We start from the raw sequence: 16579 nt of genomic DNA, 5'->3' as shown, positions 1-16579 counted from the left end.
ATAGTTTTCAGCATTCATTTTTATAAGATTTTGAGTTCCAAATTTTTCTCTCTCCTTGCTTCCCCTCCCCAAGACAGCAAGCAATCTGATATAGATTATACATGTGCAATCGTGTTAAACATACTTCCACATTAGTCATGTTGTAAAAGAAGAAACAGAACAAAAAGGAAAAACCACGAAAAGCAAAAACCAAAAAGAAAGTGAAAATAGTATACTTTGATCTGTGTTTCAGACTCCATAGTTCTGTCTTTGGTTGTGGATGGCATTTTCCATCGAGTCTTTTGGAATTGTCTTGGATCATTGTATTGCTGAGAAGAACTAAGTCAATCATCGTTAATCATCACACAGTGTTGCTGTTAATGTGTAAACCACCTCTTTTGAAAGAAAGTTCCTTCATTGCTTTAGAACCTGAATGCCTGGGGAGGAGCTTGGCCTGTGAACTGGATGGGCTTAAATCTAGAATCACACAGTAACTCAGACTTCACAGGCTTGTGAGACTAAAGCTCCAAGAGCATTTCTGAGATTTCATTTGTCTGAGAAACTCAGTTGACAAAACCAAGATCTCACACATTGATGGTGAGTAACCTTAGGGGGCACTTTTGTTTTTATTATTGATTCCTCTGCATTGAGTTTTAGTCTGAGGCTGGACTAGGAATTGACTGAGGTCTGGAGTCTGGCTAAGCTGAGCTGTGCACATAGCAGGTGCTTCAATTCAGTACTTAATCTTGCTTGTGAAATTGACTGAAAGGATTTGAAAACCAGAAGGCTTGGAGCACAGAAGAATAAAAGAGGGAGGGGCCAGAGCCCCATCCAACTGGAGGACATGAACTCAGCCTGTTCTCACTGGAAATTGGCATCTGAGAAGACTTCTCCTGGGTCCCCCTGAGGGCTCTCTCCCCACTTCCTTTTTCCATCCCGCAGGCCCTTTTATAGACCAGCTGCTTTTAGGTTCCCATGTCTTGTCCAGATTTGTCCTCTAGAGATAATCCCCAATACTGGGGAGTTCAAGAAGTCTTTGAAGGGAGGAGGTTCCACAAGGGAAGATACCAAAGGTTCCCTTTCAGAACCTCCAACGCCAAAATGTGAAAGTCATTGTATGTCTTTCAGAACTGTCTATCTGGATTTGGTTCTGGTCTTTTCTGTACCTAAGAAGCTTAAGTGTCTCTGCTGTGTTTCTGTTGGGACTTCCTTCTGTACCTAAAACAATGTCTCAGTTTTTCTTTGTCTGTATTTCTACCTGGATTTCCTTCTGTTCTGTAGGGGAAAAAAATCTTCAGTTTCTTTGGCTATGTTTTTATCTGGAAATTCTTCAGGTCTCTTCTGCATTAAAAGAATCCTTCAGTCTCTACAGCTATGTTTTTCTGTCTACAAAAAAAAAATTTCTTAATTTATCTGGCTGGGTTTTTCCCTGGACTTCCTTCTTTTCTTTACCTAAAAAAATGCCTCAGTCCTATGACTCTCTTTCTCTTTGGACTTCATTCTATTCCCCTGTCTATCTAAAAAGCATGCTTCAGTTTCTGTGGCTGTTTTTCTATATCAACATCCTCACTCTCTTGCTCTCTCTCTGTCTCTCTCTCTCTGTGGATAGATAGATAGATGGCTTCCAGGAAGCCATATATATGTATGTATGTATATATGTGTATATGTACGTATATGTATATGTACGTGTGTGGGTATATATATATATATATATGTGTATATATATATATATATATATTCATAAAATTGCCTCGGTTTCATGGCAGTGTTTCTGTCTTGATGTACTTCTGTACATTAAAAAATGCCTCTATTTCTATGGCTATGTTTCTCTGGACTTATTTCTCTTCCCTTTTATTAAAAGAATGCCAGTTGCTACTTCATTGTTTCTATCTGGACTTACCTTTTTTCCTTTCTATAACTAAAACAAATCTCAATTTTGATGACTTCCTTTTGTTTTTTTCTGTAACTAAAAAAATGCTTAATTATCTATGACTGTGTTTGTCTCTGGGACTTCCTTCTGTTCATTTTTGTATCTAAAAAAAGCCTCACTATATTCTACGTATTTCTTTCTGGACTTCTTTCTGTTCCCTTTTGCACTTAAAAAAATGTTTCAATCACCACCACCCCTACCCTGCTTTTTGTTTGTTTGTATGTGTATTCTGTGACTTTTCTGATAGTGACTTGGATAAAGGCATACATGGCATACTAAATGAACTTGCAGTTGACACAAAGTTGGGACTGTGGCTAACACTGGCTGACATTCAGGATCGCAAAGGATTAGCACATGCTAGGGAATTGGGTGGAATTCCACAGGAGGTAAAACAGCCAGCCTTCCGTTCTTCCAGTGATCTGTGAGTGCCAGAATCTGCAGTGTGACGAGGTAAGAGGCAGAAAAGCTGGGAGAGGGTCCCAGCCCCCAGGCACAGAGATGAGATGAAGGCCATGGCCCCTGCCCTCCTCAGAGCTTGTCTGGGGACTGTGTGCAGTTCTGGGCTCTGTGCCTGCAAGGACAGTGACAAGCTGCAATGCCCAGAAGAGGGCAGCCATGGAACTGAGCAGCCTTGACTCCTCCTGGGAGCATTCCAGGACTCAAGGATATGGGGAAATAAGAGTGGCTTTCACTATGGAAGGGCTGTCATGTGGAAGAAGTTTTCTATTTGTTGACTTTGGTTGTAGGAGACAGAGCTAGGAGCAATGCTTGGAACTTGCAAAGGGGTAAATAGAGGGTTGTTTCAAGAAAACCTTCCTAAAGTTGATCCTGGTCTAGAAGGGGAAGGGGCTCCCCTTTAGAAGATTCATTCAGAGGCTAGAGGGTGACTTCTTGGACATGTGACAATGGAAAGTCATATCTGTTAGCTGTTTGTCACAGAAGGCTGCGATCTCTTCCACACATATTTTTGTGATGCCCTCTCTGTACTCTCTTTCTTGGTCTGTCCTCACTCTCCAAAGTTAACATCAGTCTATTAATTGACATTTTTCTTAGTCTTCATTCTTGACCTCTCTGTAGTATTTGTGGTGATGGACTTTACTCTCAGGGCACATATGCTCTCTACCTGGGGTTTCTATAACATTGCTCTCTTCTGATTTCTCTCTCATCTGGCCCACCATCCTTCCAGGGGGGCAGCTGGGTGACCCTGGCCTTGGAGTCAGCAGGACCTGAGTTAAAATCCGGTCTTAGACACATCAATTGTGTGATCCTGTGCAAGTTGCTTGACCTCTGTCTGCCTCAGGTTCCCCAACTGTAAATGGAGAACATAATAGCACCTACCCCCCTGGGTTGTTGTAAGGATCAAATGAGATAATGTCAATAAAGGGTTACTTAGCACAGTGCCTCCCACATAGTAGGTGCTTAATAAATGCTTATTCCATTCTTCCCTTCCTTGCCCCCCCCTTTTTTTTTACTGAATTGTCATCTGTGTCATGATCACTTAATGGGGATGTCTGTCAGGGTCCTGTCCTGGGTTTTCCTCTTTTCTCTCTACACTGCCTTCATGGGCATCCCAATACATAATCTGATCACTGAAAAAATCTCTTGACCCTTTGCTGATCCAATATCCTGCTCTATCATTGAGCACCCAACTTATTGGAATGTCTATTCAGTAAGAGCTAGTGCCACAAGAAGACTTTGGGTAGAATGATTGTGATAAATATCTTGTACTATATTTCTCCTGGGCTCCTACCTCTATATTTCTATCTCTTTGGCACCCTGTGGACCAGAAATGGATTATGGGTGGGTGGTATGGAAAGTGGCTGTAGATTGGAGAAGAAAACAAGTTCAGATAGGTGTTTCATGGAAAATGGGATGGGTAACAATGACCATCCTCTCTTGGAGTCTTAGGGAGAAAGTCCTTCACAGACAGAAAATGCCAAATAAATGTTATCTGTTGACAACTCAACTTGTGACCCTGGGCAAGACCCTGAATCCCTGAACCTTATAAATTAGAGATGTCTTTCTTGATCCCAGGATTATTACCATGGTCAAATGAAGGAAGACACTTGGCAAAACATAAAGCCCCATGAACATTTCAGATATTAGAGAGGGAGGTAGGGGGAAAGTGCTCTGTATTTCAAGCACAAGTCTGCCATGACAGAAAAATTTTTTAAATATATATCATTCTACATCAAAGCAACTTCTAGCTGACAGAGAACTATCCAAACTGGTATGGTCTTCCCCATCCTACCTCCATACCCTCAGAGATGTCCCTCTGCCTAAGAATGTCTGTAGTAACATTTATCTTGGGGCAGGAAAGTCATGTTAAAATACATTTTGGGGTTGACAGGCTAAAACAATAGTCATTCCTCTGCTTCTCCCTTTATTGATAGATTCATAAAGCATTTAGTAATTTAGAGGCACTGAAACTACAAATACTTTGCATACAAACATAAGCAAAAAGAAAGCATTCCTTGCCTTCAGGAAGCTTACATTCTCACAAAAGAATGTCAACATAGAAAAAGGGTGCTGGAATGTAGAAAAAGGAGTACCCAGATGGAGGCAAGCTGACAAAGTAAATAGGGGAATCATGATTGTGGTGGGGCACTTCCTCAAATGGAGAGTACAGAGAGGAATTCACTAAGAGGAAGAGGTGGAGGTCTTAGTGCTGGGGGTACACAACTACTATGAGAAGACAACTGGGGAAGGGATGAAGAAGGAAACCTGGGAGTCTTGAGCTGAGCCCAGGTCTGAAGGGACCAGTTCCCTTGATTGTTCTGGACCTCCTCCAAATCCAAGATGACCTCTTCCCTCTAATCAGTACCTAGATTCCCTTATGAATAGAGACTTGAGCTGTGCTTCTAGGTGGTCTTAGTACAGTTCATTAAGGGGATGAAGAGTACAGTGATTTTTAAAGACATAAGAGATGACCTTTGTTCAAGGATTGGTTTTCAACCTTACCTATTTTAAGAAAGGCTTATAAGCCTTTATTTCTACATATTTTCAGATAGAGAAAAATCTGGAAAAGATTATTATACTAGGAAAAATATTATTTCTAGAGAAAGGAAAAAGGTTTTTAAAATTATTCTATAATGTGCTATCTTTCTCTGTGCACCACTTTCAGTTATGTCACTCTATCCAGAGTTTCCTTTCTCAAAGCTGAGAGAAATGGGAACATTTGTACCATATATTACTGTTTTTCAGATTTGGAGCCTAGGATAAAGAGCACAGAGGAATCTTCAAAAGAGAGCATTCCAGAAGAATCATCATGTAGAGTGAAAATTGTGAAAGAAAATTGGAAGCAGTGCTGATCATTGCTACTCTACTTCTGAGGACTGTGGGGAAAGTCAGAGCCAGGTAAAGAGTCAGGAGATGAAGAAGGAGAGGAATGTGAGAAAAATGACCAAACACCAGAAGATTCAAAATGGAGACAAAATAAATGAACATAAGGAACATGGCAAAGCTTACACTGAATCTTCACACGTTTCTGAAAATCGAAAGAACCATGCCATTAAAAAGGCTTATAAATGCAATGAATGTGGGTTAACATTTACTCACAACTCGAGATTTATTCAACATCAGAGGATTCATACTGGAGAGAAGCCTTATACATGTAAGGAATGTGGGAAAGTCTTCAATAAAAACTCAACCCTTATTAATCATCAGAGAATTCATACTGGGGAGAAACCTTATAAATGTAAGGAATGTGGGAAAGCCTTCACTCAAAATTCAATCCTTATCAAACACCAGAGAATTCACACTGGAGAGAAGCCTTACAAGTGTGATGAGTGTGGGAAAGCCTTCATTGAGAGTTCTGCCCTTATTGTACATCAGATGACTCATACTGGAGAGAAGCCTTATACCTGTAATGAGTGTGGGAAAGCCTTCAGTCAGATGTCAAACTTTAAAGTACATCAAAAGATTCATGACGGAGAGAAGCCTTATAAATGTAACAAATGTGAGAAAGTCTTTGGTCAGAGCTCAACCCTTTTCAAACACCAGAGAATTCATACTGGAGAAAAGCCTTATAAATGTAATGAGTGTGGGAAAGCCTTTAGTCGAAGGTCAAACCTGAAGGTACATCAGAAGATTCATACTGGAGAGAAGCCTTATAAATGTAATCAGTGTGAGAAAGCCTTTACCCTAAGTTCGTCTCTTCTTAATCACCAGAGAATTCATACTGGAGAGAAGCCTTATAGATGTGACAAGTGTGGGAAAGCCTTCTTTAGGAGATCAAACCTTAATTTACATCAGAAGAATCATACTGGAGACAAACCTTATGAATGTACTAAATGTGGTAAAGCCTTCGCTCAAAAGTCAACCCTTTTCAAACACCACAAAATTCATACTGAAGAGAAACCTTTTAAATGTGATACGTGTGGGAAAGCCTTCTTTGAGAGCTCAACCCTTATTAGTCATCAGATGATTCATACTGGAGAGAAGCCATATACATGTGATGAGTGTGGGAAGGCCTTCAGTAAAAAGTCAGTCCTTGTTAATCATCAAAGAATTCATACTGGAGAGAAACCTTATAAATGTAAAGAGTGTGGGAAAGCTTTCAGTCAGAGCTCAAATCTTAGTGTGCATAAGAAGATTCATACTGGAGAGAAGCCTCATAAATGTAATCAATGTGGGAAAGTCTTCACTCAAAGATCAACCCTTTTCAATCATCAGAAAATTCATAATGAAGAGAAGCCTTATAAATGTAATGAGTGTGGGAAAGCCTTTGTTCAGAGCTCAAACCTTAAGGTACATGAGAAGATTCATACCGGAGAGAAGCCTTATCAATGTAATCAATGTGGGAAATCTTTCACCCAAAGTTCATCTTTTTTCAATCACCAGAGAATTCATACTGGAGAGAAACCTTATAAATGTAATCAGTGTGGGAAAGCCTTCCTCAGGAGGTCAAATCTTAATGTACATCAGGAGAGTCATACTGGAGAGAAACCATATAAATGTACTAAATGTCGTAAAGCCTACACTCAAAAATCTACCCTTTTCAGACATCAGAGAATTCACACTGGAGAGAAGCCTTATACATGCAATGATTGTGGGAAAGCTTTCTTTGATAGCTCAACCCTTCTTGTACATCAGATGACTCATACTGGAGAGAAGCCATATACATGTAATGAATGTGGGAAAGACTTCAGTACAAATTCAGTCCTTGTTAGTCACCAGAGAATTCATACTGGAGAGAAGCCATACACATGTAAGCAGTGTGGGAAAGCCTTTAGTCGGAGTTCAAATCTTAATGTACACCAGAAGATTCATACTGGAGAGAAACCTTTTACATGTAATGAGTGTGGAAAAGGCTTTATTCAGAGATCAAATCTTACTGTGCATCAGAAGATTCATACTGGAGAGAAGTCTTATACATGTAATCAATGTGGGGAAGCCTTCACTGAACAATCAGCTCTTTTCAATCACCAGAGAATTCATGATGAAGAGAAACCCTATAAATGTAATCAATGTGGGAAGGCCTTTGTAAAGAAGTCAGATCTTAATAGGCATCAGAAGAATCATAATGGAGACAAACCATATAAATGTAGTCATTGTGAGAAAGCCTTCAGTGAACACTCACACCTTTTCAAACACCAGAGAATTCATACTGAAGAAAAGCCTTATAAATGTAATGAATGTGGGAAATCCTTCATTCAGAGCTCTGACTTGGTTAAACACCAGACAAGTCATACTGAAGAGAAGCCTTTTTTATGTAATGAGTGTGGGGAAGCCTTCAGTGATAGTTTGTCCCTTGTTAAGCACCAGAGTTTTCATACAGATGGGTTACATAAGTAGTAACTGTGAGAATGCTTTCAGCAAAAACTCAAATCTTGTTATTTACCAGAGAGGTCTTACTGAAGAGAATCCTGGAATATGGGAGCTGAACAGTCTGCCTCCATTCAGATACTCTTCTTGAGCAGAAGTCCTACAGTGTTGGATTCTGCTGGATGAAAGGCTGACTTCTAGTCAACAACAGGTCTCAGATCCCTGTGGAAAGACTTCCATGTGCTACGCTATTTCTGTAGGAACTTTTCTTTCTCAGATGAGAAGTTTGCTTTTTTTTTCTTTCCTTTTCAACTGAGTCAGTTATGAAACCTGATTTGTGTTTGTGTGCTTGTATGTGGCTTGAAGTGACTCCAGCAGAACCCTACCCAAAACCCAGAACCAATTATGGATCCTGAAACTGGCAGGTTCTCCAACATTTACCCCAGGAGAGCCATTGTTCATTGCAAGTCATTGGGAGGCAGTGGAGGATGACAGAAAGTCCTGGACCTGAAGACAGAAGCATTCCTGGCTCTGCCAGTTGCTGGCTGTGTGTCCTTGGCCAAGTCATTTCCCCTTCAGCATACCCATCTACAGCCTGAAAAGACGGGATTGGCCTGGGTTGTTTCTGATGTCCCTTCCAGTTCTGAATGTTATGCAAACTCTTAGATCATCAGTCCCTGCCTCCTTCCCTTCCTCATTATACAAGTGAGGGGACTGAGGTCCTGAGGGAGGCAGCGGCTTACCCAGGGTCACACAGTAAGTCAGTGGTAGAGGCACAACTAAACTCCCTGTTCCCTGGTTTCCAGCCCAGGCTCACCTTCCCACCTCTCCAAGTGTCCGATTCTAACCAGACCTGATGCTGAACAGGTCTCTGTGATTACCTATGCCTTCTGCTTTCTGACTCTAAACCTAATCTAAACCCCAAGCAGAGGGGAAAATTCACAAAAAGATACTAAAACTCTCAATTTCATCTTTAATCATGTCTCCATTGTGAACTCAACCCTCCCCCATCCAAGATCCAGGCTCATCTCTCCCTTCTCTCTTTCTCCCCATAAGCCATCTGATGGAGCTTCAGTTTAGTTAAGTATTCTCAGGTGTCCCTGGGAAGGAAGGAGAAGGGAGGAGTGTGGAGCCAGTCAATCTGCCTGGAGAGAGAATGAGGCCCAGGGGAAACAAGGGGAGACCTTCTACAGGAAGACTTTCTTAATTCAAGTGCTTCCCTTCTATTGATTCCCTCCAACTTTTCCTGTCTATAACTTATTTGTGTGCAGTTGTTTGCAGTATGATGATACATTTTCCTTTTCCTTTTATTCAGTTTTTATTATTCCATTGCCCCCCTGGAACATTTGGTTAACTAAAGCATTTTTCTTGTTAATATTGACCTCACCTGGATAAAACCTGACTCACTGAATCATAGTAAGAAGTCAAAAGAGAGGTTGAGCTTGCCAGGGGGATTTAGCTGGAAGAATTCTCCTGATCCCTGACCCTTTGGTGACATGTAAATCCCTTCCTCTTAGTTAGCCCATTGTGACTTCTTGAAAATGTAGCCCTGTAGAATTATAAATGTAGTATTTTGCAAACTCAGTGTTTAATTCTGTAACTTTGTGTGTTTACTAATTTGTTTTAACTTCATTTGTTCAACCTTAATTGAAAGAAGCATGAAAAAATCTTTTAGTAGGCCTGGGTGACCTTTGTGACCTAAGAGACCATAAAAATTGCAATTGGTTAAAAAAAAATTATTTCTCTGTCTCTGACAGTAATTTTCTCTATAAAGACTTTGCCAGAAGTTCCAATCTTGGTACAGCTATTTTTCTACTATCTGAACCTGTGCTTAAGTATAATAAAATCTAGGTTTTTACATCTATGATGTCTGTGTTGTGGTAGATTTATTTAGCAGCAATAACCTACTGTATGAACTTGTAAAGACAGGCCCTGACCTCAAGGAGCTTATCAACTAATGGGAAAAACAACATAGAAAAGGAAGTTGGAAACTTTTCAGCTAAGGAATCCATTAGGGTTACCTGGGGCCAAGGCAATGATGTATTTCTGGTGTCCCAACCAACTAGAGCTGCTGATGAAAAGTGGAGAGTTAGCTGTGAAGTTCAGAGCCCAGCCCTCTTTAAGGTTTACATGATGCTTTAAATTGATTATGTCAGTTGGTCACAGACTCAACTAGAAATGACTTTATTGTCACCTATCCCAACCCCTTCTTTTCACAGCTAAAGGAACCCTTAGGCCAGACAGGTTAGATCATAGACATAATGAGAACTGAGATTTGAACCCATGTTCCTTTACATGGAAGAGAATCTAATTCTCTTCCTGTTCTACCACAGCATCTCTCTCCAAGGAAACTGATGCCTAGTGTGAAGAAGAGACTTCTCTCACTGGTCAGAGACTTGTCACTTAGGGCCAAAGCTAAGCTCTGAGTTCCAGCCTTCTGACCCCCAAATCCACTGCTGTTTCCAGTAGACTACATTGCCTTCTCAATGACAAAGGATGTGTTCAGCAGCCACTGTCTAGGAAATTTCAAATCACCAAGAATGTCAAAGACCAAGACAGAGCGAGCACACAGCTAGATGGAGGAAGGGAGGCTTGGTCTATTCTTTGGCATGGAATGAGATAGATATGTGGGAGCTGGGCCTTTAAGATGGGTTAGGACATCTCTGTGACACTGGGCAAGTGACTTCACCTCTGTACCTTTGTTTCCTTAACTGTGAAAGGAGGAGATTAGACAATATGACTTTGAAGGTCCCTTCTTGACCCTCCCAGTGAGACAGATAAAGGGATGATTCATCCCACTAACCCCATTGGCATGCCCAGCCCTGGTGCTGCAGAAGGAAAGGAGACTCTTCCTGGTCATCTAGTCTGACTCTCTCATCTTACAAATGGGAGAAAATGGGCCTAAAGGAATTAATGAGACTTTGTGGAAGACCAGGCAGCTTCCAGCCCCAACTTCTCATCAACACCTGACAAAGATCATGGAAGTAGACCTTGGAGGGAGCTCAGAGGCCAGTCTGAGGCAGTGCATGGGAAACAGCATTTTTTCCATCAGCTAGCGCACCTCCCTCATTTTACAGATGGGCAAACTGAGGACCAGGGGAGTGAATTGAGTTGCTAAAAGTCATACAGCTAAAATTAAGCATGTGAGGCAGGGTCTTCTTCCTCCAGATTTCTGGAAGGGCCTTCTAATTCCCAGAATTAATAACCATTGGAGTTTCCCCTGGGCAATAGATGCCCCAGCATCTCTGGGATGGAGCCTCAGAATTTGGGAGTTTGTCTAATTCCAAAATGTGGTATGGAGGATTAAAGACCTCAACTGTAAGGATCTCTGTCTCCTTCTTCCCTATCTGCCCTCCTCCTCACTTCCAGCTTTTTGTCATTAGCCTCAGAAGTGGTATTTTTCAGGAGAATCTTGAAAGAGCAGTAAGATGCAGATTTGACCTTGATGCTACAAACACTTCCTCACCATTAGAGCCATCCCAAAGTGTCCAAAGCAGCCTCCAGAAGGAGGGGCTTTGCCCCATTGAAGATTTTGGATCAAAAGTTGGGCAGTCATCTACTGGAAACCCTGTAGAAGGCATTGCTGGTCAAAGATGGTTTGGGCTTCGATGCCTCTGATGACCTGCTTAACTCTGTAAGCTCTTTTAATAATTCCTGACTTCTAGGAACAGAGACTTATCTTTAATACCAGTAGCCCCTTCCTTTCAAACTAGTTTACTAGGGATCCTGTGCTGTCATACACTTCCTGGGATTAGATTCCCCTGCATCATGTAAATTTTGAGGGTTGGACTTTCAGAGCCCTCTGTCATTTTAGGACAAAGTGTTAGAGACCTTGGAGTGCCTGAACCTGGCATGTCCTCTTCTCAGCCATGCTACAAGACTGATGTCTCAGTCCTCTCACATCCCAGTTATTTTTTTTTAATCTCAGTGGTAATTTCTTGCGGGAGCCCTCTTTTGGCCTCTGGATAAAGAGCTTGTTGTCCTTGTTGGGTTTTGACATCTTGGGAGGCTGCTTGCTGCCTCATGTATGGGGACACTGGCTTTCCTTGGTACCCCCTTTCCTATTGCTCATGAGTTTCTGGCTGATTTCTTTTGCGGAGTTCTGGAGTAAAAGAAGTCACTTAACTGTAGTTTCTCATTGACTTGAATACATTTGATCCCTGTTTATTCAGGTATAATTTTGACAGTTTCACTGCAATAGGCGTGTAAGAGCGAGATGGTCTGCTTCTGTTCTGGCAGCCATCTTGCCCAGAAATCTATATTTTCACATTGAGATGGGTATGGGGAGTGACTTCTGGTCAATCACAGGTCCCTCATCCCAATGTCCCACAAGCTATAGGGATTCTATTTTGTTGTTGTGGCAGCTAGTGGTGCCATAGTACATAATGCATAGAGCCCTAGGCTTGGAATCAGGAAGACTCATCTTCATGAGTTCAAATCCAGCCTCAGATACTAGCTATGTGACCTTGGGCAAGTCACTTTACCCTGTTTGCTTCAATTCCTCATCTGCAAAATGAGCTAGAGAAGGAAATGGCAAACCACTCCAGTATCTGTTAAGAAAACCTCAAAATGGGGTCGCCAAGAGTAGGACATCACTGAAACAAGCCAACAACAACAAATTGGTACCTGACTTTGCCCAGATAGAGGATGCCCTTTCTGGCTGAGGGAGAGGATGAGGGCAAAGAAGCCAGCCCGCCTCGATCAAACGATGAGTGTTGCTGTACACGTAACAAGACCAATCAAACATCTCTAGCTCTTGGCTAATTTAATAAGAGTTGATCTGCAATCTGCTATACAAGTCTACTCTAGAAACTGAGACATTTTGTGTTTACTAATGAGGAATAACTCAAATGGTTAAAAAATTCTGGGAGTTGATTCTGCCTCACATGTTTAACCCCACTCCATACTTGCAGATGTATGAGGGTGTGTCTCCTTCATCCTGGGACTCAGTTTCTGAGCATCCGTCACCCACCATTTTGGGAAGGAAGTTCCCTTTGTACTTGGGAACCTCAATGCTTGGGGAAGTGCCTGGGCAATGGTTAAATAAATTTAAGCAATCAAAACGATAACCCAGACCTTCCCAGGCTTTTGAATCTAAAGCCCCAATAGGACTCCTGAGATTTCAACAGCCCTAAGAAGCCCAACTGAGCCTTCCAAGATTCCAGACACCCATGGTGAGTAAACTTCAGGGAAAATTGTGTTTTTATTATCGAATTCCTCTGCATTGGGTTCTAGTGTGAGACTGGGCTGGGAGCTGCCTGAGGGCAAAAGTTCATTTCTGTAGCCCTAGGCTCTGTACATTGTAGGTACTTAATTCTGCTTGTGAAATTGACTGGATTTGGAAAACAGTGGCTCAGGAGCACAGACAGAATTACATCTAGAAAGTCCAGATCTCCATCTGACAGGGACATGAACTCAGCCTGTCTGCACTGGAGACTGGCCTCTGAGATCTCTTGGGCCCCCTTTTTCTGAGGACCCTTTCCTTGATTCTCTTTTCCACCCCACAGGCCCTCCTATAGACCAGTTATGTGGTCCCTACTGCTGCCTTTAGGTTTCCATAGCTTGTTCAGATTCCTTTAGTGATAACCTCTGAGGTCTAGGGAGTTTAAGCCCCTCCCTACTTTCAAAGGGAAAACGCCAAAGGTTTTCCTTTAGAACCTCCAATACCCAAATGATACCGTCATCCTGTATCTTTCAAAACTGTCTTTCTATCAGGACTTCATTCCATTCCTTTCTATTAGTACTATATTCTGTGCCCTTCTATATCTAAAAAACCCTCAGTTTCTATGGCTGTGTTTCTAACAGGATTTCCTTCTGTTCATTTTCTGTTGGGGATAATAATAACAGTGCCTATTTCCCAGAGGCTCAAATAAGATAATGTGTGATATGTGTTATCTGTGCCCATCACCTACCGAAGGGGCGTGACACACTCTGAGTGGATAAACAAATTTCAGTTTACCTGTCTAAAGCCTCGGCTGGCTTATTCATGTAAGGACCTTGAAAATTCTTGCAGCTATTATTATTAAAAAGAATATCCTAATTTCTATGACTACTTCTACCTGAATATACTTCTGTTATCAACCAATAAACATTTGTAAAGTACCTAATATGTACCAGCCACTGTGGTAACACTGGGAATACAAAAAGACCAAAAATACAATCTCTGCCCTCAAGGAGTTTATAATCTAATGGGGGAAATGACAAGAAAACAGATACTAAGCTAAATATTGGATAAACAGGAAATAACAGCAAAAGCAATAGAGTTAAGGGATGGGGAAGGCTTTTGTAAAAGGTGGGATTTTAGTTGGGACTTAAAGGAAGTCAGAACTCCAAAGGAGGAAGAGGATTCTAGGATCAGGGGACAGCCAGAGACAATGCTCGGCATCTTATTCATGGAACAGCCAGGAAGTTGGTGTCATTGAATCAAAGAGGATGTAGAGGAGAGTAAGACTGGAACAGCCAAGTGATGAAGGGCTTTGAATGCCAAATGGAGTAATTTGTATTTCCTCCTGGAGGCAGCTGCCTCTGGAGTTTATTAATTGTAGTGGTTGTTTAAATGGATTTTATGTTTTAGGAAAATCATCTAAGTAAATGGAGGAGAGACTGGAGTGGGGAGAGACTGGAGGCAGGCAGAGCCACCTGCAGGCTATTGCAACAGTCCAAGTGATGTGCCAAGGGTCTACACCAGTTAGTGTGGGCAGTGTCAGAGGAGAGAAGGGGGAGTGTTTGAGAGAGGTTTTAAAGGTGAAATCAACAGGCCTTGGATGTGGCGGGTGGCAGGGAAGAGGGTGAGAGAAAGTGAGATGCTAAGGATGGCTATTGGGTTGTGAGCCTGAGGTACTGGGAAGAGGGTGTTGCCCTCAACAGTAATAGGGGAAGTAGGAGATAAAGGTGAGTGGATTTAGGAGGAAACATAATGAATAATGACGTACTGAGTTTAAGATGTCTACTGGATATCCAGTTCCAGATGTCTGAAGTACAGTTTGAGATACAAGATTGGAGGTAGGCAGAGAGGTAGAGGCTGGAAAAGTAGATTTGAGAATCATCAGCATAGAGATGATAATTCAGTCCTTGGGAGCTGAAGAGATTACCAAGTGAAATAGTTTAGAGGGAGGAGTGAAAAGGGCCCAGGACAGAACCCTGAAGGCTATCTACAATTAGAGGGCATGATCTAGAGGGATATCCCAACAAAGGATACCAAGAAGGAGCAGAACCAGGAGAGAACAGTGTCCCACGAAACTACAGAGAAGAGAGCATTGAGGAGAGAGTGACCAACAGTTTCAAAGGTTGCAGAGGTCACAGAGAATGAAGATTGAGAAAAGGCCTTGAGAAAATTGCACTTGACCACTAAGAGACTGCTGGTCACTTTGGAGAGAGCATTGTTGGTGGAATGATAAGGTCAGAAGCTGGATTGTAAGGGGTTAAGAAAAGAGTGAGGAGTGATCATGGAGGCAACTATTGCGGATGGTATTTTGGAGGAATTTAGCTACAAGAAGCAGAAGAGCTAATGGATGATAGTGTCAGTGAAAGGGTCAAGTGAAGGTGTTATTTTCCCCCAGGGCATATTTACAGGTGGTAGGAAACAAGCCTTTAGAGAGGGAGAGATTGAAAATAAATGAAAGTGGGGATGACAGAGGGGTGCAATCTCCTAGAGGAGATGGAATGGAACTTGAACAAGTTGGGAGGTTAGCCTTGGTAAGGAGTAAGGCCACTTTATCATGTAAGAAAAGGTTGAAAGGAGAGAATGGCAAAAGGCCTTTGAGTGGTAGGAAATAAGGAAGAGGGGAGAATAAGGAGTTCATAGCAAATGACCTCACTTTCTTCTGTAACATGAGACAAGGTTCCCTACTGAGAGAGTGGTGGTAGGGAAGCTATGAAGGCTTGAGGAGGGATGACAAGTTTTGGAAGAGCCTTTGTGGACACTAGGATAGAGAGTTGATATAAGAGGTATAATAGGATTGCTCAATAGCACCATGGTCCCAGTTGAGGTTGTGTAGCATAAATTTGTTGTGGACCCACTCAAAACTATTAGATTTTCTCTTCTGTTCAGCAGCACATGTATAGGAGTGAAAGTGATGAATGGCAAGCAATCCTAGGTTGAGGCTTGTCTGGGGGTAATAAGCAATATAATAGAAATTCGAGAGAGGAGGACAGTTTAGGGTTTAATTGGTTCACCAAGGAACCAAGATGGGGAGAAGAGGAGAGAATGGCTAGTGTGGTGTAGATGGCTTAGGAATGAATTGAAGGGTCAAGGGATTGAAAGGTTGCAGCTAAAGAGTAGAGTCATGTAAGAGAAGGCAGAGGGAAAGGTGAAATGTTACTAGATGATGGTCAGATAAGGGAATTTTCAGAATTCTTGAACATACAAATGATATGTTTGTGGGTGATGGCAAGATTACAGGTGTGATCAACTTTGGGTGTGGCTGAGGTGGGGTGCAAGAGTAATTCATGGGAGGTGTGTAGGTTGAGGAATTGAATTATTAGGGTATTTGAGGGAAGGATCAATATAAAATTCCCTAGTATGAAGGCTGTAGTTAAGAAGGACAGAAAAATTATAAGCCATGTATCAAGTTCATTGAGTAAGGGAGGGGAATGACTTGAGGTTCTATAGACAACAGCTACCAGGATTTTCATTAGGTGGTAGATATAAATAGGATGAAACTCAAAGGAAGAGAGGTTTCTGAGTAATGAAGGAAGGGGGAAAATGGAAGTGGCAGTGGGGAGCATGAAATATTCCAACCCCACCCCCCACCTTCACCTCTACCAGTGAGCTATAGAGAATGAGTGGCAGTGCTGGTTGTGATCCTTCATTCTAGAAGAGCACCAAAATAACACCACTGTGTTGGGGCCAAGGGACAGTGCATCTGACTGTGGCTGATCAGACCAACATGAGCTTAGAACACT

At 41.9% G+C, this 16579-nt stretch overlaps 1 protein-coding gene across 5 annotated transcripts in view; it reads left to right on the top strand.

The window, feature by feature from the left end:
* LOC118839164 (zinc finger protein 850-like) overlaps nucleotides 1-9540 on the top strand; it is a 154718-nt gene extending 145178 nt beyond the window's left edge. For 4 of the 5 annotated variants that reach the window (XM_036746611.1, XM_036746609.1, XM_036746608.1 and 1 more), the window contains one exon: nucleotides 5114-9540. In XM_036746611.1, the coding sequence (XP_036602506.1) occupies nucleotides 5282-7705 (2424 nt within the window). In that variant the 5' untranslated portion in view covers nucleotides 5114-5281 and the 3' untranslated portion in view covers nucleotides 7706-9540. The remainder of the gene's footprint in view (nucleotides 1-5113) is intronic. The other variant, XM_036746612.1, reaches the window with a different exon arrangement.
* The last annotated feature ends 7039 nt before the right edge of the window (nucleotides 9541-16579 follow it).

Source organism: Trichosurus vulpecula, chromosome 2 (genome assembly GCF_011100635.1).
Source record: "Trichosurus vulpecula isolate mTriVul1 chromosome 2, mTriVul1.pri, whole genome shotgun sequence".
NCBI classification, from domain to species: domain Eukaryota; kingdom Metazoa; phylum Chordata; class Mammalia; order Diprotodontia; family Phalangeridae; genus Trichosurus; species Trichosurus vulpecula.
The sequence above is the reverse complement of the archived record's forward strand: the minus strand, read 5'-3'. Positions and strand labels throughout refer to the sequence as shown.